The following is a 23,440-nucleotide window of genomic DNA, read 5'->3' as shown; positions in this document are numbered from 1 at the left end:
GAGACAACATTGCTCGAGCCATGTTTCGAGAGAGGGTGAACGTAAATGTGAGAACAGTCTTTGGTGATTCTGACTTTGTGGAGGAAATCGACGACGAAGACAATGGTGAGTAAACTTTAGTAGCGTCCGCAGTGTAGGTGGAAAGGTGGAAAGAGGGGTGGTGTGCTAAATTTTTTTCCTTGTTTACACCTTTCTGCAGAGAGCTGGGTAGAGCCATGCCTCAATAACATGGTGAAGGGGTTCTATGGGAGTTGGCCATGCCCGAAGTCGTTACCTCAACTGCGAGGAACTCCCCTACTCTCGTTTTCATTACTAATTTGTGCTAGTGTTATAAGCCGTTTTTTAAAAGTTTGTAATGCTTTTGGTTCTATTAGTTGTTTTTTTATAATTTTATAACACTTTTAGTTTTATGAATCACTTTTTTTCAATTTTAATAGTCACTTAAAAAAAATCTAGCATCAATGATTATGTTTAATTAGGTATTCAGATAGTAATTATTATATCAATAACGATTAACATCCATAGCACCCCTTCATTCGCACATGAGTCGAGAAGTGTTCAATGCATAGGTGGTGGTCGGTGTGTAAACGATTGCGAATAGAAGATGAATGGATACTTAATGACCATGGAAAGTGTCCTCCGCCTAGTGTGTAAGCAGGTGATGGACAAGTGACTGCCCAAGTCGACTTTTCTTGTGCCCCCCAACTGGGCATAGATTGGGCACGCAATGACGATGTGTAACCAGCCTTACCCTAGTCTGTGTGGATAGACCCTAGTAGAGGTGTTCTACAGTTGGCACCTTTACCGGAGTGGGTGTGGATATTTGTCGCGGTCTTGCTCGAGCAAGAGGAGGATATGTAAGCTCATGGGAAGCAGCTCTTGCCGGTAGTGGTCGCCTGCCCCAGTGCCGCCTACCTACCCTCTAGACGTTGAAACGAGACACCATCTTTAATCTCTTTTTCTAACGTTATAATACAGAGAAGCGAGCGACCCTGTAATAAGGAAAAAAGCGAAAAAGGAGGCGCAAATGATGAAGCTGGTAATGTGTGACGTGGCAGGTGATGCACAGGATCGTGTGGTTGGATCGTTGCTGTATGATGCGGAAGGCAGAGCTCCAGTTGCTTCAACATCAACATCAACATCACGGCGAAGGCACCAGGAAATGTAATAAAGAGTGCGCAGAGAGAGAGAGAGAGAGAGAGAGAGAGAGAGAGAGAGAGAGAGAGGCCATTATCAGAGAATCCCTCAAAGGTTAGACCGACAAGTGGGGAGAGTCGGACACCTTAAATCAAAAGGGAAGGCAGAGGAGTGAGCAGCAGGGAAACGCTAGACACAGAGAGAGAGAGAGAGAGAGGTCATTGTCAGACATTATCAGAGTATCCCGCAAAGGAAAGACAGACAAGCGGAAACCATCAAGAACGCAGAAGAGAGAGGAGCTGGAAAACGCTGAAGAGAGAGCCTCAGAGAGGAGCAGGAACATCGTCATCAGAGAATCTCGCAAACGGAAGAAAGAGAGGAGGAGATATGGAAAGAAGAGAGGCGAATTTCAGCTTGAGTTGAGAGAGAGAGAGAGAGAGAGAGAGAGAGAGAGAGAGAGACAGTGCGAGTCGAGAAAATCATCAGAAGCGAAAGAAGAGGCCGTTTTGCGCAATTTATGGCTGCGGCTTCTACTTGATTCATCGGAGCATCACATGCGAAGAAAGTTACGGAAATAATCCTTCTCGCTTTCAACCGCTAAAAAAGAGGCCATTTGGCGTAATCTTTAAACTTATGGCTGTCGCTTCTCCTCGATCCATTCCTTGACTTTGCTTGCCTCCGTAATTTATTTGCGGAAAATCAGCAGCTGCCTGAGAAATCTTTCCTCCTTTCTCATCCGTGAAGGCCACGGTTTCCCTTTTTCATTGTGCTTCACATTCTCTGGCTCCCGTCTCATTACCCGCTTCTTTGTAGGATCATCTTCTTGTCAGGAGAAGCTGTTTGCGTCTTCATTACCTCCTTGGAACTTATATGCCTTTCTTACAGTCAATGAAGCCAAAGTGATCGATACGACGCAAAGCAGATCCAAGGAACTGACATATCAGCTCGATCAGGTATTTGGCTTGGATTGACTTATAGATGGGACGACAGTAGATCCAAGGACGCCAATTCGACTTTTGGGATGACATTGAGCGATCAGAGGATCAAACTGGATTACAATCTCTTGATTTAGATTTGACCACAGAATTTAACTAAATAAAGCACTGCCAGATCCAGGTCGTGTGCTTGTTTGCCTTGATCTACAAACATCCAAGGGAATCAGCCTTCTCACGATTGGATTTACTTCCTGAAGACATCATTTGTGCAACGCCATGGCAAAACTTGTCTGTCGAGCAACAAGCACCAAGTTAAGCGGACCAGACTGGGCCACAAATATGGAGCTTTGTGACATTCTTAATGCTGACCCCGGGTGAGTTACATGCGCTGTGATTATGGTATTATATATACGAAATGGTTTTTGGTCTATGAGAGATTGCGTGCATGATGTATGGATTCTCATGAAATAATTTCCTGTTTTGGTGAACTCAAAACTGAGCACCATGCAAATAGTAGCAGTTCTCACCTTTGTGGAAACGAGTTTCGAGATATGAAACCTTTTGTACCAGAGAAAGCTCATGTCATGTAGTTTCTAGGCATCTTAACCTTCAAACCGCATGTTTGCCAAAACCTGTTTGTCTAGATCCCAAATTTGGTTATATAGGAGGGAATGGATTTCCTTGAGCTGTCAAGGTGCTACTCTCTTCACGAGTCAATTTACAGTTGGTGGTTAGTGGGGCCTACTTTTTCGTTGAAGCTCATGTGCACATTGGATTCCGCTCTACTCAATGAGGTTCATATGGATGTCAAAGAGCATCTGAGCAAAACAGTACTTTGCAGTTGGTGGCTAGTTGAGGCTACCTTTTTGTTGAAGCTCATGTGCACATCGGATTCTGTTCCACCCAGTGAGGTTCATATAGATGTCAAAAGAGCTTCTGAGCAAAAAAATAACTATCGTGATTCATATCCCTTTGACTCCCTTCAACAAATCCTTCAGTGATAGGCTCCTCCTGGAATTGTAAATCTTAAGAAACCTCGATTATCTTGGAGGTATCTAAAATCTTTGGTTTCTACATCTTGGTTATAGGGTTGTGAGATATCATTGAAAGATTGCAAATGTTTGGAGCAGCACAAGTCTTGCATCCTTTTCCTTTCCCTGAGAACTCAGATAGCTAGACCAAATAAACAAAAGGCAAAGAGTAAGAAGATTAAAGATAAGGATTGTCTTGGATACTGTTGAAAGGCTTCCTGGAGTTTTGCAACCTTGCTGGAAACTATTTCTAATAATATGTATAATTTAATCTGGTGCTACACACACACACACACACACACAAAACCGCCCTGCAGGTAAATAGGGCATTCTACAGATTCTTCATCATCTGACTCCTTTCTCTTGTGCATGTCTTCATTGTATGTCACTAGCTTTTATCTTTGGTGCACCTTTCATTTCCCATAAGTGCATCGTCCTTTGGTCAGTGTTCTGAAAGAGAGAGGGAAAGAGATCACACATTTGTACATTTTCATTCACGTTAGTGCATGGTCCTCTGGTGCTCAGGGTTGTTTCTATTCTTTTTCTCTCTTTTCCTCTCTCTTCTCGTCCCCTTGATCACCTTTGGATGAAGCTGATTTTGAACTGCTGCTCGTGCTTAGGTGAACTGGTTGACATTTCTGGTTGTAAAAGCTGTTTTTCCTGGCTGCTTATTTGCTCAACATTGTGCAGGGGAAAGTAGTCACTTCCAGCCCTGTTCATCTGCTGCCTCCAGTCTCCTCTAGAAGTTTGCAAGGAAAGGCTAGTGGTATCCAAAAAAGGGTACATCCTGAGGTGTCTCTATGAATGGATTTTTCCATACCCACTCCCCTGGGTCCCATTGTAGTCTTTGAAGCGGCCTCGTCTTGTACGCCCAATGTCCCCATCTATTTATAATACAAGTCTAAGGGTCTGGGTCTAAGTACCAAGTCCTATCACAATGAGCCACATCTCCAATCCTTTGCTGAGAGCATCTTGTGGACTCTGACTAATCCAGGTCCCCTTGCTCGAGTCTGCCATCCACCTCTACTGAGAATATCTCTCTCTCTCTCTCTCTCTCTCTCTCTCTCTCTCTCTCTCTCTCTCCATTGCTGGTTACCACTTGAAGAAGGATCTCTCCTTTGGTGAATAGCCCAATCCATCTCTGTGAAGTATCTATGTTAGTTCTCTACTCAGGGGCTACCAACTCCTTAATGCTCTCCATTATGGCTCTAGCTCCCTTGATGCCTTGAAGTTTGCCTTGGTACTTGAGCCAGTAGCTTAAGAAATAGAGACCACTCCCCTGCTATAAAGAGAACCTCTCCCAAGATAGCGGGTCCTCTCTCTAATGGTGTGGCCTCTCTTTGGCTTGTGTAGCTGATCAAAGAGAAACCGTTGCCTCAACTTCTTTGTAACAGTGGCCAGGTCAATTTGCTGAAGTCTTGAGACTTGCAGATACTAGTCTCCATGCCTTAATAGATGTAGCAAATTTGACCTCAAAACATGTGCTGAAATATCCAATAGATGCTAGGCTGCCAAGATCCCTCCAAAGTAGTCTCCAAACTCTAGACCACCGAGTAGGTCCCAAAGACCCTGAGATTCAAACACGTGTTGCATGAAGTTCGACCAAGTGATGAAATTTATATTAGCAGTCTAGTTAGCTCATGAGTGGGTTTGGGTCATGCTAGATATTACTAGGTTATTTGTGCGTTTTGTTGTGGCCTTTATGATGCCTATTTGGGCATTTATTGCTGGCCGACCTGTTGCCATTTATGACATTGTTTTGTCCTATTTCATCTGGGCTCCCTCCTCAGTCAATCATTTATCACTTGAGGTTTTGTTGGAGAGAGGGAGCCGGTGCCATTTCCTACACAGCGAGTGACTCACTGTTATACATGACATTCTCGTGTTTGGTATATGGATTCCTTTTCTTGAGCATTCTTCTAAGTTCTCTTCTTTGCAGTGTTCTTCTGTGTTTTTCTCTTTTGTCCTTGTGTTCAGCAGTTTATTATAGCAGCTACTTATGCTTCCATTGTTGTATCCACCTCCGACATAATATCAGATTTCAAGATCTACACTCCTGCTGCTGATTATTGATCCTCTTTGTCTATTGCAGCTGGGTGACCAGTTTCAGGGACCTTTCAGCCATTAGAAATTTGCGTTTTGCTGCTGCGCTCATCTCACAGGCTGTGTTGACTGCATTTAATGCCTGCCTGCGTTTCTAATTTTCTGCATTATATTACTGCTGTTGACGGCATTAATGTCTCCTCTGTCTGTGTTTTGACCTACAGGCTTTGCATTTTCAGCATTGTTCGACAACATTTTCAGTTTCTGTCCATTCCTTTTTGCTGATTCTTCTTGGTTTTTGCAGATTTTGTGATTAAACACTGCGTGTGAACTTTGTTTCATGCAGTTTGTGTGTGCTTTGCCTGTACTGTCTCTCTCCTCTCCTTCGTTCTTTTATTTTCTCTCCCTATCCTCTCTAGATTGCTCCCCCTTGTTCTACTAATGACAAGTGTTGTTATGAAAGCATGCTTTGTGCAGAAGTGGTTATGGTACATTGTATCTAGAGCTTGTGAGCAACTTGAATGTTCTACTCCTCTTCTAGTTGATTTTGATGAGGACAACTACGAAGAAGCTATGCTCACATGGGATACTGATGATGCCTGTGCATATTCTGCTCTTCTTTGCTGCATCTTTAAAGAAGTCATTTCGGCGGTCACCTCTATCGAAGGACCTCTCCAATGATTTGGGCGAAGCTTCAAATGTTGTACGAGGCTCCTTTGCGTATGCATAGTGTCACTTTGTATGGACAGCTCTAGCAGATGAAGTTTGAGCCGAAGGACACTATTCAGTGTTTCTTACTTTTTGTCACACAGACAGGATTGGCTTTGATACATGTAGTTTGCCCTTCCAGTGGCTCATCTTGTTTGATGGAGTGGCCAATGCTTTGTGGGGTTAAATGTCATCAACACCCATCAATTTTCTACAAATGTCCTTGATGTTGCTTGAGCATGAGACGTCTTTGCGGTTATTAGGGAGGCTTCCATCGTAGTCTAGTGGTTTTAGTGAGGCCTTTACAGCTCTAAAGAGGGGTGACTAGAAAAAGAAGTCGAAGGCCCTGTCACGGGGATGTGAAATTTTTAGATGCTTTCCTTATGCTAGTGACATTTGATTAATTTAATAATCAAATGTGCAATGTTGCGATGCACATGTGATGTGCAAGCAAGTGTTTCACAGGAATAGACCCAAGACCTCAAGGAAACAGTGAGTATCAAAGGCAAAAGTTGTAACGAGTTATGCCACCTAGGTTCTAGGTGAATGTTGATGTCAGTTTCACCCTAGGAATAATTAATTGGTCTACAAGTGTTAGTTGTGACACTAGGGACTAGGCATCAATCAATTAATTAATGCTTGTCCATGGGTCAATTTAGGCTTGGGACCAGTTGGGGTTGCAAATGATAGGGATCTTTATGTGGCTTGTCCGAATGTATCCGTAACTATTGGAGATGTTAGGGATGGATATAATTTTTTTGTGTAAGATTCATGTAGCTATCCAATGATTTTGGGGCAGCCCTATATTTCGGAATTTAGATTGGAAACAAAAGCTTTGGATGATGGTTCATCATATGCTCGGGTACGAAGTAAAGACAATACAAAGGTGGTATAGTTTCTCACTGTTTGTGTGAATCATCCCACAATTGGGATAGGCTGCGGGATAATCCTATGTCACCTAATGCACAAGAATTTAAGGGTTTTTAGACAACACTGTTGTAAGTGGAGGTTATGAGAGTGTCTCTAGGGAGATAATTATGCCTCTAAGAAAGGGGGAAACTGTGATTGTGTCTGGATTATAGGAATGGACAGCATATAGTCTTTGTTGGAGCTCAATTGGATGCAGCAGAAGTTTGAGTAGTGAGCGTGAGAGTGTGATGATTGGTGAGAGTGAGTCAGAGAGAGAGTAGAGTGAAAGTTTTACGAAAAAAAAAAGAGTAGAGTGAAAGTACGATGTGATACGAGTGTACCAATGATTGTGTTGGTACACAAAGAGTAAAATGTATTTATACTTAGGGCACGTAAGGGTGCATTCACATGTACAACTAAATATTGTGCGTGTACTATAGACGGAAGGTTAAACGAGCCTTTATCCCAATAACCTCCCACTTAAAGGTCTGAAGTGAACCTCTAACCCACCCCCACTAGTCGTATGCAATGCTCGTGCTGAGCTTTGGTTAGACTTTTAGTGAGAACATTTGCTGGGTTGTCCACAGCACTTTGGTTATCACATCTCAAAACTACAGTGCCCATAGACATGCCGAGTTCCTCTGTAAGTTTGCTCAAGCATATAGCTTCCTTAGAAGCTTCAGTTGAAACCGGTCTATGACTCACATAAAGCGGTAGTTCCTTAAATTAACACCTAGTCTTTTCACACACATATACAGAAAGAGACCTCACTCCCTTGCTCAACACCAGATTGGCCCCGAAGACCAGCGCCCCTCTCGGTATTTCTTTATCAATTAAAATATGGAAAGTTACAGAAATGAAATGTTCCAAAATACATAACCTTGAACAATTGGCTTTCATCTTTTCTGAGTAAATCCCAGCTGTATAAGGACAGTACAACATGACCAGAGCAACATCCCTTTTAGGAAAGCATTTTCTGTGACCATAACTCAATAATTCATGTGCAGAATTGCAGAGTGCAGAACTCTGTATTTACTGTTTTTACTGTCCAGCATATCTAGAACAACATCCCTTTTAGGAAAGCATTTTTTGTGACCATAACTCAATGACTTTGTACTTACTGTTCTTACTATCCAGCATATCTAGAACAACATCCCTTTTACCCTGTCATCATTCCAACAGTAAAATAGTCCCACAAACAGCACTAATCAGAGCTGTAAAATCCTGTTTCTGTGTGGCATGGTCATCACTTTCTTTAGTTCCTACATTGGAGAAGCCAACAGCTGCTCCTGAACTTGGATAGTGCGGCTCTTGCCTCAGTAGAAGTGCAAAGAAGACATAGATCTGCACCTTCGATGGAATCAACCCATCATGCAAAGCATTTCCTCTGAGAATAGAGAGAGAATTGACTAGAGGGAGCAAGGTCTACCTTTGTACATGAGTCAAAGATGAAGTACTCTTCATAGTTGATGAACTTGCAGCAATTTGCCCTCATCTTCTCGAAACTTCATTCTTAGATCTGCCCCTTATGCTTATTATGTTTTTTTTAATGCTCTCTCTCTCTCTCTCTCTCTCTCTTTTGGGAATTTGTGTCACATGGCATACATGTAATAATTTTCCCGTTTAAAGCTTCAGAACTAAAATTCTCTACGATCAGTGCAAAATTTGACCTTGGCATAGACCAAAAAATTAATCCTCTTGCAAAAACGAAGATAATGATACGAACAGATTCTGGGGTCCAAAAATAGTAACTATCTAAATTTTAGGGATGGTGACCCCTGCATTCCTCATGTTGTTCTGAGCAACTTTTATCATTACAACCACATCAAAAAGTGTAATGTGTCTCAGTTATGGTGACTTTTATTCCGTGAGCATTCTTACATGTGCATCTTCTGTCTTGGCCAAGCTCATTGTCTTGAACCATCTCCAGTGGCTAAGCACACAGTCCCAAAATTTCATAGTTGTCAGGTACGAAAGGTACAATACGGTACGGTACGATAAAATACAGTACTATGTGGTACCTTAAGATTTTATAAGGTACGGTACAATATTAGTACGACAAAAAAAATAACTTGATTATTTTGGGCAAAAGATAATAGAATAGAGATTTCAAGTCTATATAGCAATGCTATTAGAGTATATAAGATGAGTACTTGAGGGTAACATGCCAAAACCTAATGCGGAATGCGCAACATGCGCTACTGCTACCCACAACTTATAACTACATAGATGGGAGTGGATACATCATACATATAATCATACAAATAAGAGAAGTGTGGGGTTGAGAGAGAGAAGGTTAAGAGAAATTGTTTGAATCTCAAATAACCTAATCTCATGGGAGAATCATATTAATATAAGGAGCATTTAGCTCGTCCCAAAGTGCAATTCAAATGGGAAAGATGCATCCATTAAGTTGGTACCTTATGGTACTAATACGTAAGGTACGGTACCTAAAGTATGGTATAGTATCAAACCTTTCGTATGTGGTACTAGTGCAACTAGAGAGAGGAAGAGGCTAGAGAGAGAGAGAGAGAGAGAGAGAGAGAGAGAGAGAGAGAGAGAGGCTTGGGGGAGAAATAAGAAAAAAAGAAGAAAAAAAAATGAGAAAGAAAAAAAGAAAGTTCTAGACTTAAAGTAGAGTAGCAAAAAAGTGCCCATTTTTTCGTACTAAATCATACGGATACGTACCGTACTGTACGGATCATACCGTACGGATTAGTCCGTATTACGTACGGAGACAACCCTGTCCCAAACCACTGGCATTCTATTCTTCAATGCCCATTCAATATGGAACCGATCCTAAGTCTCAGACAAACCATTAGTCCACTTTGTCCCAATGGCTGCCTCTTTTGGCCATGCAAAGATCCCGGCTTAATCCAAGAGAACTCTGGGGGTAAAAAGCAACAGCAACCAAAGAAAAGAAAAATAAAATATTTATATAAGTAAATAAGAAAAGCAACTGTAAAAAGTATCACCACCTGGTGACATACCCCCCTCTTGAAAGAAGCAAGCGACTTGATTGCATGCCACATATTCTAATGGATGACACAAGACGATAACAGGATTCTCCATGTTATTAGTGCCATCGCATGTATCACTTGTGTAATGAAAGAAGTTGAGAGGAGAAGAAGAGCTGAGGAGAAAGAAAGAGAACAAGAAGAAGAAGGGAGAAGACTAGAAAAAGAGAGAGAAAGAGAGAAGGGAGGAGAGAAGGGAGAAGGAAGCCATGGAAGCTGGAGATGAAAGTGAAGAGTATGATCTCAATAATAACCGGTTGCCTTAATCTGGGGCTCTTACGCCTTAAATACCCCGGTCAGTGTGACGGGGTGTTTAAACCCTAGTCGGTGTGTATCTCGCTTGTTACAATCCATCCCCACTCGAAAGGTTTTTGGCCTAAAAAACAAGGAGAAATAGAGGGGAGTGATGGGTGGGCTAAGGGAGGGTTGCAGAGTACTACTCAGAGCCCTTTGACAATGAAGATTAGGTGTGGAGAGACTAGGGACAGCATGCAGTCCAGAACCGGTCTGCTGAAGTAAACTGGTCTTAACTTTTGATAGGCTACTCCAAATAGGGCGCACCATATGTCGAAATAAAGCTTATGACGAGTACTTTCAGCCTATGTAGAATGCACATACATGTGATTTGAGTAAGTACAAAACTGTTCTGAAACAGTGTGCAGTCTGCGGGCAGAGGGTTGGCAATTTCGGGCATGACCGGCTAGTCTTCTAGCCGTTGGGGTTCACGGAGGTAGGGAAATTCATTGAGAATGGTTGCTGGGCGCCAAGAGGCTTCTTCCAAGGGTAGGCCTTGCCATTTGATGAGGTATTCTTTGATGGATCGGGATCGTAAGTGCTTATCTCAATGCCCAATGATTGCTTCAGGGACATATTGAGTGATGCCCTCTTCATCTATGGGGGGAAGTTCTTCTACATAGTCCACTGAGGAGCCTACAAAGGGTTTCAGCTGACTGACATGAAACACATTGTGGATTTTGGTGGTAGGGGGGAGTTCTAAGCGGTAGGCCAAGTCGACAACTCTCTTCAGGATTCGGTATAGACCATAGAAGTGATGGGCTAGCTTGTTACTGCTGCTCTCTTTGAGAGTTGAGTAGCGGGACTTAGGCACTTTCAAAAGGACCAATTCCCCCTCTTGGAATTCCAAGTGCCTTATTTTTTCATCAGCATAGAGTTTCATGTGTGTTTGGGCCTTCTGAAGATTCATTTTGCATTGCTGAAGTAAAGCTTGCATGCGATCCAATTAAGCTTGACTCTGAGGGTTGATCTTATCAGTAAACAAGATTGTAGGAAGGGGAACCTTATACCCGTATAAGGTCTCAAAAGGGGAAACTCCAATGCTAGAGTGTGTGGAGTTATTATATGCAAACTCAACCAAGTGAAGCCACGTATCCCAACTGTGCTGTACATCATGGAAAAAGTGCCTCAAATATGTCTCAAGCCATTTGTTCACTCTCTCAGTTTGGCCATCAGTCTAAGGGTGGTACGTAGTGGATGGAGCAAGCTTGGTCCCCATGGAGGTGAAAACTGTCTGCTAGAAGTTGCTCATAAACTTTGCATCCCGATCATGTACTATGACTTGTGGTAAGCCATTAATACTGCCTTGAATGCAAAGGGTACTAGGGCTGGGGAACCTGTCCAAGCATCCAAGGAGATCGAGCAAAGGAAAGTGGGAGGTGGGTGGGATATTAAATCAAGTATCTGTGAGGGAGCACCACCCGGGTCAAAGGGAAACCCATCCTTCGGGTCATAGAACTGCTCATGATCAACATCCTCTGAGGGCTCAGCCTGGTCATTCTCCTCATTGTGCCAATCTTCAATGACATACATGCTATGAACTTTGACCTTAGCTATCTTGTACGGGCATTTGGAAGCATGATCAGTAGTGTACTTATCTCCACACTTAAAGCAGAGGCCCTTTTCTTTCCGTTCCTTCACAACATCTGGGGAGATGAACCGTTGACTACTGGATCCATGGGAAGGTGATGCAGTGGACTGTTTATTTTCAGCATACCTATATTCAGCAGTAGAGTCCGATGCTGTCCCAAAAGTGCCCATTTTTCTTTCAGCATGGAAGGCGGGGTAAGTGGGTACTTTGGACTGTTATTAGGCATAGAAGTGCCTCGAAAACCCCTTCTGTATGGGGCTGATCGTGAAGGAATGCGGGGAGGTTCAACACCTTGCTGAAAATGCTCATTCTTACGGTACTTTCTTGCATATCTCTTAGCCAGTTCGATTGCATCAAACAGTGTAGTGGGTTTTTGGGCCATGATATCAGCCGATAGACTCAGTTCCAACCCATAGATGTACTTGTGCAATTTAGCATCGTCACTAATGCTTTCCACGTACATGGTCAAGTTCATGAACTGATTTGTGTAGTCACGTACAGTGAGGTTACGTTGGTCAAGAGTGTACCATCGTCTTGCCAACCGTTCTTTTTCCACAGGGGACACAAAAACTTGGACCATATGAATTTTGAAATCTTTCCAATCAATGAACTGTTGATTCTCCTGATTGATATAGTGCCACCAAGTGTGGGCAAAACCTTCCAAATGGAGAGAAGCAAAAAGTATTTTCTGATCATTAGTGCGGGGTTAGATGTTGAAGTAGGACTCCAACTTGGACATCCATTCTTCTAGGTCAGATGGTGAGGGGGATTGCCCATTGTACTTTGTTAGGATGACCTTGTCACGCAGATCATGGGGGACATGCTGCCCATGAAATCCTTGTTGTCCATGCAGCCCGTGGTGGCCATACATGCCTTGCTGTCCATACATCCCTTGTGGTGCATTAAGCCCATGTTGTCTATTATAACCATGCTGTCCATGAGTGCCAGACTGGCCATTTGTACCATATTGTCCTTGATGGGGCTGATTCATATGGGGTGCATGGGGGCTTCTAGGTAGAGTGGGTAAAATTCGACCCAAGGTGGGAGAAGGTCTCAAGTAAATGTTGCCGGCATGGTGGACAGGGGAATTCAATAGGGGCTCATCATGCGTATGAGAGGGTTCCCCAATCTCATAGGTAGAAGGGGAAATTCCCTTAGCGCCAAGTATACCCTGTGGGCCATGCGACGGTTCCTGATGTGGAGGACGTCTAGACTCATGTCTAGAGTCATTGGTCTTCTCTTGGGATGAAGCAATCGCTAACTGAGCAATAAGAGCAATGAGCCATTCCAAGGTCTGTTGAGTCTTTGAGTTTGAGATAGCCATGTGCTTGATCGCTTCATCAAACTTGGACATCATTTGGCGGTGGTTGGTGACCACATCATTGTGGCGTTCCATATGACAGAGCTCATGTTGGCAGAGGGTGTGATTGAGAAGGGTATATGGGTCCGTTTCAGGCATTTCCTCTTGTATGTCACCATGGTAATCTTGCATTGAGCTTGGTTCCTCATTCATGGAGGTCCGGGAGTCTCTAATCTCCCTCTGGAGTTCCTCTTGGGCCTTGCTTTTGCCTTTCTGGCCAGCCATCTGGATGCAGTCCACAGGACCTGTTGTCAGTAAAAGGGGCGTAACTCTTTGTAGGAAACTCCGATTGATGAGGTTTTGGGTCCAAGTCGGAGGGGACAACGGCCTCTTCGAGATGAGCTATTAACATTTATGACAGAAAATGATCAGAATTTTTTGTAAGGGGTTTACAGTGCCTGTCCTGAAGCGGTCTGCATCCTGTCCACAGTGACCCTAGTGCACAAAAATGGGCATAACTTTCACACTGTAGCTCCGATTGGGGAGGTTTTTGATTCAAACCGGAGGGGACGAAGCCCTCTTCGAGGTGAGCTATAGGGTTCACCCCCAGATTCAGGACAGAATTTTCTGCAATGGGATCTTTGTGATAGTCCTGTAGGACTTTGACCAAAAACACTGTCTGTCCCTTAGTACCAATGTCTTACATGGATAGATCATAGTTCAAGGGGCCTGATCTGCCACATCAATAACATCTTGAGCATACTGAACATAATCGCGAGCATCATTGCATACCTATCAACTCTGTCATTAATGCATAAGTACATTCACTGTCATACATATCCTTTGACTGCATGTACTTCAAGTGTCATACATGGGTGCTATTAGCATTGTGGGGTATCCAAGAAGGATCATTGGGGCAGGGGAGTGGAGCTAATGGAAGTACTTGCACGTGCATACATGTATTGGGCTCCGGATCACCGGGAGGTGGGCAAAGTTCCCCCCGGGCCGGGTTGTGCACCCCTTCAGGGTCTTAAGTGTAAGAGAGGGTCACCTCTCTTTTGTCTTACTACCTCGCCTGGCATCGGCCTTTTTCCTTAGCCGGAGTATACATGGCAGGCATTTTTAATAAGAAATCAGCATGAGATGCATTGGAAAGAAGACATTGGGCCTTTTCATGAGATGCAAGGAATGATAAAGGTTGGGGTAGGGGTTACCTTGGCAGTCCAGTGACTCACTAGTTGCTATTTACCTAATTTACAATGGCTATTATTCATCCAAGATCACAAGACAAGGTAGGGGGTTAATGTCAGCCATTACAATGAATTTCAGGAAGAAGTATGATGCTTGCACACGAAGAGGATGGAACTATTAAACCTATGCAATCTTGAATCTCTCCAACAATGGATTAAGCTCAGCAAGTGGCTAAATTGAGAGATTAAGATCAGAATGGCATACCTCTTTAGTGCTTGGGAAGACCATTGAAACATGAATCATCGCGATGCCGCTTGCTTCCTTGATCAAGTCCGGTTGTTGGTTGGGCATCTGTGGAAGAGTACTTCAGCATTTGAGTGCTCGTGTTGATGAAGAAAGCTCCCATGCTTATCCCTGAGCTCGAGCTTCAAGAATGGGAAGCTTCAAGTGAAGCTTTCATGGCTGCCCGCAAAGCTCCCATGCATGCTGAACTCAATGTCTTCATCCGGGCAAGAGGAATCATTCACGGGCTGTAGGGCTTGTGGGGTATGAGCTCTCAAGGTCAGGGATGGCTCCAACTTGAAGAATCCATGGCTGCCCCAAACTGTATCAAACAGTCCAGCTGCTGTCCATCATGAAGGTTGAATCCTGGGATCAAAAATGCCAAAGGGAAAGAGGAAGATCAGCTGAATCAATGCCCAAGAGTGGTAGGGAGTGGCCAGGTAGTAGTGGAGGAGTGGCAAGAGGGCTGGGGAGGGGCAGGACAGCCAACGTAAAATGCGTCGAAAATTACAGGGCTGTCCTGCAGGCCTTCTGGGCAGCAAATCCCCCCAGTCCACTACTTGATCAGTAGCTTGGGGGGTTAGGGAAGGAGTCCTGGGGCTGGTTGATGTCGGGGAGCACCCTCAGGTCAGATGTTGGGGTTTCTTTGGGCTGGCAGCCATGGCAACTTGCAGGACAAGAGAGAAAAAGAGGGCTGGGGCAAAAAGTGACTGAGGTTTTGCCCTCTTCTAACTCTTGGGACTCTAAACTTGGCCTAGAACCCTTAAAATTTGCATGAAAAGAAGTGACGATCTGCTATTTTAACCGTTTTACCTCCAGATATGTCTGAGTCTCCAGCCATAGCTCCTGCTTGCTCCAAAAAGCTAAAGTTAACTGCAGTCCTTCTTGCTGTATTTGTACCTGTACTTGTAAATTGAGTAACTAGGGTTTTTGGGATTTGAAAAGGGAGAAAGGGGAAAGAGGAAAAGGACCAAAGCCTAAAGCTTTGATATCACTTGTAATGAAAGAAGCTGATAGGATAGAGAAGAAGAGCTGAGGAGAGAGAAAGAGAACAAGAAGAAAAAATAAGACTAGAAGAAGAGAAAGAGAGAAGGGAGGAGAGAAGGGAGGAGGAAGCCATGGAAGCTGGAGATGAAGGTGAAGAGTATGATTTCAATAATAACCGGTTTCCCTAATCTGGGGGTCTTATGGGGCGATGATAGGAGTTTCCCCACTACCATTTGTGCCATTGCAAGTTCAAGTCGCACATAGGTGGAGGATCACATCCTGTGTCCAAATATGATTACTAGGAGCCTTTCTAATATACATGTTTCCGGATGCAACACATGGCGATAGCACGTATCCCCGAATTGTTAGTGTCACAACATGTATAATCATTCAACTAAAGTGTAATAAATACAACTTCAAAGCACTGAGATTTCATTCAATGATACACATGTTAATGCTAAGTATAAACCATACATTGTGCATTATTCAATGAGATGCAGTATTCAACTGTACAATAGAGAATGCACATTGCTTCAAAAAGCATTCTAAGTCATTGTAGATTCCAGTAAGAAAGCTTCTTGGTAAAGTTGCAATAATTGAGGCGAATCTACCAATTTAGCCTCTTCCATCCATTTGGCATCCATTGGTGAATAGTTCTTGAACTTCACAAAAAATCTTCTTATAAATCTATCTTTCACTTTCCTATCCTTATGTGCCAGGATCTGCTCAGGAACTAGAGTCTCATCTAATTCCTCTACTTCAGGCTGTTCCTCTTGAATCATATCTTCAGGCACTTCACCAATAAAAGGCCTCAATAGGCTCACATGGAATGCAATATGAATTTTCCAATTCTCTAGCAATTTCAGCCTATATGCCACGCCATTGATCTTCTCTGAGACTTGAAAAGGGCCATAGTAACGCATACTCAGCTTTGGAAACAAACGTTTCTTGCCCTTCTGTTTTCTCAAACGTGCCTTTTCAAAACGCAATAAGACCTAATCATCCTTTTTGAACAAGAGTTCCCGATGATGATTATCAACAACTCTTTTTTGTTTAGCTTGTGACTTTTCTAAGGCATACTTGACCTTTTTATTGTTAGCAGTCATGTTTGTCATGCCTTGTCATCTCCTGCCTGTGAGCCTCAGTCTGAGTCAGACGAGGACATTAGGAGCTCTGACATGTCTGTCATGTGTTTTGATGGAGGAGGCTAGTCACTCTCGACTGGCTGTCAGTTTGCATTTCTATGCATTCCCTTTATTTGTCGGGGTCCAGTGTGCATTTTTAGGGCAGTTTTTGCATTTCCCAGGCTGTCCACACCTGCCAGGTATTGTCTCCCTGTTTCGGGATTTTCTGGCCCCAGATGTGCCACGTCAGCATTTTGCGACTGCATTAAATGCAGTCGGCCTGCAGTCGGACTGCATTAAATGCAGTCGGCCCAGTATTTAGGGCCCCTGGGGCAGGTCGGCCAGTTTTGGGCTCTTTTGGCTATATATAGCCAGCCCCCCATACGTGGTAGATCATCTCTTAGTCTTCTTCCTCTTCAGCAGGTGCACACTCCGACATCCTCGTGGTGGTGCTGCCATCGTCATCAGCCTGATCTGGTGCCCTCACTGACGCTTCGGGCTGCGTGCAGGGACTGATCAGTCCATTTCAGTGTATTCAGCATTCATTTCAGTCAGTGTAGATTTTCTTCCTTCATTTTCTGCTGTCTCTCTCTCCTCCTCTGTGTTCGTGTTCTTCTTCCGTTGCGCACTCTCACATGGTATCAGAGCCAAACTGAGAGCACGGAGGTCTTCATCGACTGGAGAGACACCACACCTATCATCTGTTGCTGCCCCCCTTCTCTCCAATAGCCAGGCGGCCCCTCCAGGTGGTCTATACATTTGCGTTTGCTGCATCAGCCCCTTCCAGAGGCTGCCACGTCATCAACCAGCCCCTGTCTACTTGCGTTTTCAGCTGGGCGGCCTTCTCTTCAGCTGGGCGACTCCACTACAGGCTGCGTTTTGCATCCAAGGTGGTCGTTTTCCCTCCTGGCGGCTCATCTCCAGCTGGCGCTTCTCTTCTTGGCTGCGTTTTGGTGCCTGGCAACTTTCTCTCCGGATTTTTGTGCCCTACACAGCTGCGTTTTCACCTCCTGGTGATAGGCGACCTGATTTCCTGGAGTTTGGTGGTTCTTCTGGTGGTTGGTGACCCTTCTGGTGGTCATTCTTCGGCATAGGCACAGTTTTCTTTGGTGTTTGGTGTTTTGCAGATTTAGAAGATGTCTTATCATCAGTTTACGGGCTTTGATGACTCAGATGACGAGCTTTTGTCTCGACACTCATCTGAACGGAGACGTGATTTCTATCACGAGGACCGTCGTCCGGAGTCTATTCCTCTTTCCCGTCCCCCTTCTATTCATGTATCTCGGCGATCCCCTTCCAGTGGGCCGCAGATGCAGCCTTTGGTACCCCCTGTACAGGTACCCGTACTTCCTTAGCTGCCCAAAGAGGACCGGTTGGATGGCTCCAACTTTTCTCTATGGTCCTGCAAGGTGGAGTGTATCTTGGACTCCTTCGATCTTTGGGAGCTTGTTTCTATTCCTATTCCCCGGCCTCAGGTGGATCCCGCAGATGGGACATCTATGGATCGTGCAGCCTTATGGGATCGGCTTAATTCTAGAGCCAGATCTTTCCTCTTTCTGAGTTTGCAGGATTCTGTCCTTGTTCATGTTCACAGGTTGAAGACTGCAGCAGATGTGTGGAGAAAGCTCGCGTCTCTCTATCAACAGAAGACGTTTGCCCACCGGATATCTCTCGAAAAGAAGTTGCGGATGCTCGCTATTGATGATAGTCCTTCCATGAAGGACCACATCAACAGATTACAGGATATGAGGGATGAGCTTGCATCCCTCGGTCGGACGATATCTTCTGAAGAAATGGCTTTGATTCTTTTGACTCAGCTGCCATCGCCTCGGTTTGATGTCTTCTACACCAACCTTCTTACATCGAGGACCCGTGAGAAGCTTCTATGGGAGGAGCTATCCCCGCTTGTCTTGGAGCATGACGAGCGACTCAGAGAGGTCAGTGCTAGTGGATCCGACTCCACTAGAGCCTTTGTTGCAGGTTCGGGAGGACAGAAGAAGAAGAAGAAGTCAAAGGCTACGAAGAAGGATAGTTCTTCAGGCTCTGACTCAGCTTCAGAGAGACCGAAGTGCCCACACTGTGGGAAAGGGACACATCCCGAGGAGAAATGCTGGAAGAAGTACCCTCACCTTCGTCCGGGAGCGAAGGGTGGATCTACATCGGAGCCTTCTTCTACCTCTACACCAGCTATTACCCATGAGTCAGTGTTCCTTTATATCCATGCTTTAGAGGAGGATCCTTCTTCCGTGGCTGCAGTGTCTTCTGCGCAGCCTTGGTTAGTGGACAGTGGTGCTTCGAGTCATATGACTCCCCGAGGTGATTTGTTACAGGATCTCCGTCCATCAGAGGGTTCAGTCACTGTTGGTGACATTTTATCGGTGCCTATTAGTGGTGTTGGCACATTGCCTTTGTTTACCGACCGACCTTCGAGCTCCTTTTCACAGGCCCTACATGTTCCGGATTTGGGCCTTCCCCTCCTCTCAGTTTATGGCCTTACGAGGCTTGGCACACGAGTGATCTTCACCGAGCATGCCGTTGTTATTGAGGATTCTTTTACAGGAGCTGTCTTATCTATAGGTTGGCAGGAGAGCGGGCTTTACAGGCTCCATTCCCCTTCTTTGATGCAGGGTCCTCCGAGGCAGTCTATTGCTACACCCGTTCCCGCTTGTGCACATTCTGTTCCACAGGTTCCTTCCCATCCCCCACCCTCTCCTCCGGTGGTTCCCTCGTACCTCCCATCCCTTTCAGAGGGGGACGATCTCGGTGATGCGGTTGTGGATTCCCTGGCCCCTAGTGTTTTAGAGGGGGCTTCCCAGGATCGTGAGGAGCTCCTTCAGCGGCAGTCTACATCGACGGACTTCATCGACATTGGCATTCCTCTTGCCACCCCAGGATCCATTTCTCCCTTGGCCTTCAGCCACATCCAGGATCTGAGAGGGGGTGTTAGCAGTCATGTTTGTCATGCCTTGTCATCTCCTGCCTGTGAGCCTCAGTCTGAGTCAGACGAGGACATTAGGAGCTCTGACATGTCTGTCATGTGTTTTGATGGAGGAGGCTAGTCACTCTCGACTGGCTGTCAGTTTGCATTTCTATGCATTCCCTTTATTTGTCGGGGTCCAGTGTGCATTTTTAGGGCAGTTTTTGCATTTCCCAGGCTGTCCACACCTGCCAGGTATTGTCCCCCTGTTTCGGGATTTTCTGGCGTCAGCATTTTGCGACTGCATTAAATGCAGTCGGCCCAGTATTTAGGGTCCCTAGGGCAGGTCGGCCAGTTTTGGGCTCTTTTGGCTATATATAGCCAGCCCCCCACACTTGGCAGGTCATCTCTCAGTCTTCTTCCTCTTCAGCAGGTGCACACTCTGACATCCTTTTCCTCCGTGGTGGTGCTGCCATCGTCATCAGCCTGATCTGGTGCCCTCACTGACGCTTCGGGCTGCGTGCAGGGACTGATCAGTCCATTTCAGTGTATTCAGCATTCATTTCAGTCAGTGCAGATTTTCTTCCTTCATTTTCTGCTGTCTCTCTCTCCTCCTCTGTGTTCGTGTTCTTCTTCCGTTGCGCACTCTCACATTTATATGCTTCTTTCCAATCTTTTACATAACGATTTGCTTTAAAAATGCAATCTTTTGTCTGCAAAATGGGAGCAATTTCTTTCCACCTTCCACAATCTCAAAAGGTGCTTTGCCAATAGATGAATGCACTATATTATTGTATGCATGCTCAACCAATGGCAAGTAGTGTTCCCAAGAAGTCTTATGATCTAAAACATAACACTTTAGTAGATCTAAAATAGTCGAATTTTCTTCTTCAGACTGTCCATTAGTTTGTAGATGGAAAGAAGATGAAAATTTCAGCGTAGTACCCATGTTTTCAAACAATGCTTTCCAAAACAAGCTAGTCATTCTTGGGTCTGTATCACTGACAATTGACCGTGGCATTCCATGGTATTTGAAGATATTATGCATAAATATCTTTACCATGTGTTTTGACTTAACCTTTTTCCTTGCAGGAATGAAATGTGCCTGTTTGTTGAATCTGCAAATAATAGTCCAGATTTTGTCATTCCTTGAAGGAGACAAAATATGCAGCACCACCCAACGATTTCACGGGCATACTATATACATGAGAATGCACTAAGTCCAAGACATTGGACTTACGAGAGACACCAGAGTAAAAGGAAAATTTTATTTGCTTTCGAAACTGACATTCATTACAAAAGTCAAGTTTAGAGTTTTTTCCATAAACCCTCTTTAGAGAGATAAGGACATCAAGTCCTTTCTGGCTCATACGGTCTAATCTCTTATGCCATAATTCCAAGTGACTGCAAATTTCAGCAATTGCAAGAAACTTGCCATTCAAGGCTTTACAGCGCAAACAATACAAAGTGCCCTTCTTGGTTTCTTTTGCAATCAGCATGGAACCCTTTTTCACTTTCCACAAACCACCATCAAACACTGTAGTGTAACCATGCAAGTCAAGTTGACCAATAGATAGTAGACTCTTTTTAATGCCAGGCACATATCTGACATCTTTCAACACAAGCTCTTGCCCATTGTCTAAAGACAAGTGTACAGTGCCAATCCCATCAATGCTGCAAGCATGGTTATTTCCAAGATACACCTTTCCATAACTGCTTGCATAGAACATAGCAAAACACTCCAAGCAAGGAGTTACATGGAAAGAGGCACCAAAGTCTACAATCCAAGTCTGAGTGACACTATCATCAATTGACAAAAGTGCATCAATCACATCATCCTTGGTAATCTGCATATCTTGCATGTGGCATACAAGGGCATCGTAATCAATTGCACATAATACATCAGCCTCTGTATTTGAAAGCTCCTCTATGACCACACTAGAGGTCACATTGGCCTTTTCCTTGCCTTTTGCTGCCTTAGATGTATCTGTCTTATCCTCCTTTTTCTTTTTATCTCTTGCATTTTTCTTTCTCTCTCATTCCTTATTATAATACCTGCAATTAGGTTTCTTGTGGCCCTTCCGACCACAATGATAGCAAGTAATGTCACTCTTTTTCTTTCCTTTGCTCTTGCTCTTGTTTCTTTGTCCTGCATTTGCATTTTTCTTTTCGGCTCTGCCTCTTACATTCTAAGCTGAGTTGTTGTCTTCTCTACTAGACATACGTCTAATTTCTTCATTCAAGATTGAACCCCTCACTCCATCATATGAGAGATTGGGGTTATTGTTGAGTGAAACCACCAAGGTCTTCCAAGAGTCAGACAGTGTCATGATAAAAAAGATTGCCCTCAACTTATCATCGAAGTCCAAATTTGCATCCTTGAGCTAATTTAAAATGCTTGTAAATGCACTCAAGTGCTCAGCTACAGGCTTTGACTCATCTAGTCGCATATTCACCAACTTGCGTGCATTAAATGCACCTGATTAAGAGGTGTGGTGATCTCATAGATAGTTTTCAACTTCTCCCATATTGCATAACCTGTATTTAAGCCCTTAATGTCTGTCAAGTTGTCATCAGTGACACCCATCTTTATGTAAGTCACAACCTTTTTGTTTACTTTGGCCCAATCTGAATTAGACATTAGTGCGGGTTTGTCTTCCCACAAAGCATCCTCACGATCCTTTAGAGACAATATGCCGTGCATACGGTCTTTCCAAGGGTCAAAGCCATGACCATCAAACCGTTTGATTTACATCAAACTCTTGATGTCTGAACTGGAAGAAGTTGCAGCCATTTTATCACAAACATGAGTAAATGCCACTCAATTGCAAAAGCACAAGCTGAACAAGCAAAGACACTGCTGTTCTTTTTCAACCAGTAATAAATCTCTACTGTTTGTATATGAACCAGCCACCACACGGGCAAAAAATGCAGAAATTTACCAAATTCTATACAAAACCCCAAAATTTCAGGTCCAAAATTGCATAAATGTCAGCCAATCTGACCCAGCTGAGCAAAATTTTACCAATACATGAAAAACCCCAATTTTCTAGGATCCAATGTCAAGAAATTTTACTCAAAAGAGTAAAATTTTGACTAATTTGGCAAAATTCCCAATTTAATTGAGGTCACCACACGCAATGTCTGCAATTTCTGACTTGAATATCACTGTAGGCATAAACAAGGTCAAATCTGGGAAAAGCCCCAAATTTTCTAGCTCAAATTTTCACAAATCTGAGATCTGTGCCTCTAGCGCGTGAACTTTCGCCAAGGCAAGTGGTAATTGAAAAGATTAAAGGAAAATTTTTTTGATTTGAGGGGACTCTGTTGACCATCGTGTGACTGACAACTATCATGCCTAGTCGTCAGCTGCAAGTGCTTGGTCCTCGTGATGAATTGCCGACTAGTGGTCACAATGGTCTCTTTTGTTGCGTACGTCGTTGCCACGACTGCTGCCCTATCGCCTGCCCTATCACCCTGTGCCACGACTACTACCCTGTCGCGCCCGGTCACACACAACGGACCTGTCCCCTGTTGGTCGGGCAATTGGCACCTATTGACTGTCACGTGCAGTCCATCTGCAGCCCACTCTGAGTTGAGAGCCCGAGACTCCTACTCGACTGACTTCCTTTTGCCTCAACGTTTTATCTTGGGAAGTGTGCAGTTTGTGCTCTGATACTAGTTATTGGAGCTCAGCTGGATGCAGTAGAAGTTCGAGGAGTGAGCGTGAGAGTGTGACGACTGGTGAGAGTGAGTTAGAGAGAGAGTAGAGTGAAAGTACGATGTGATATGAGTGTACCAACAATTGTGTTGGTACACAGAGTAAAATGTATTTATACTTAGGGCACGTAAGGGTGCATTCACATGTATAGCTAAATATTGTGCGTGTACTATACACAGAAGGTTAAACGGGCCTTTATCCCAATAGTCGTGACACCTTTAAGAATATTTCAGCCATGTGTAGAGCTGAAAAG

At 44.2% G+C, this 23,440-nt stretch overlaps 1 protein-coding gene across 1 annotated transcript in view; it reads left to right on the top strand.

Annotated features, from left to right (window-relative positions):
* The first annotated feature begins 1,200 nt into the window (after positions 1–1,200).
* The window catches only part of LOC148018127 (uncharacterized), a 59,001-nt gene continuing 36,761 nt past the window's right edge, over positions 1,201–23,440 (top strand). Inside the window, exon 1 of the mRNA XM_087661389.1 lies at positions 1,201–2,446. Coding sequence (XP_087517515.1) covers positions 2,349–2,446 — 98 coding nt within the window. The 5' untranslated portion in view covers positions 1,201–2,348. The remainder of the gene's footprint in view (positions 2,447–23,440) is intronic.

The sequence above is a fragment of the Lygodium microphyllum genome, chromosome 21, assembly GCF_053477565.2.
Source record: "Lygodium microphyllum isolate KBCC chromosome 21, Lygodium_microphyllum_v1.1.10, whole genome shotgun sequence".
Taxonomy (NCBI): domain Eukaryota; kingdom Viridiplantae; phylum Streptophyta; class Polypodiopsida; order Schizaeales; family Lygodiaceae; genus Lygodium; species Lygodium microphyllum.
This window is presented reverse-complemented; position numbering and strand designations above follow the sequence as displayed.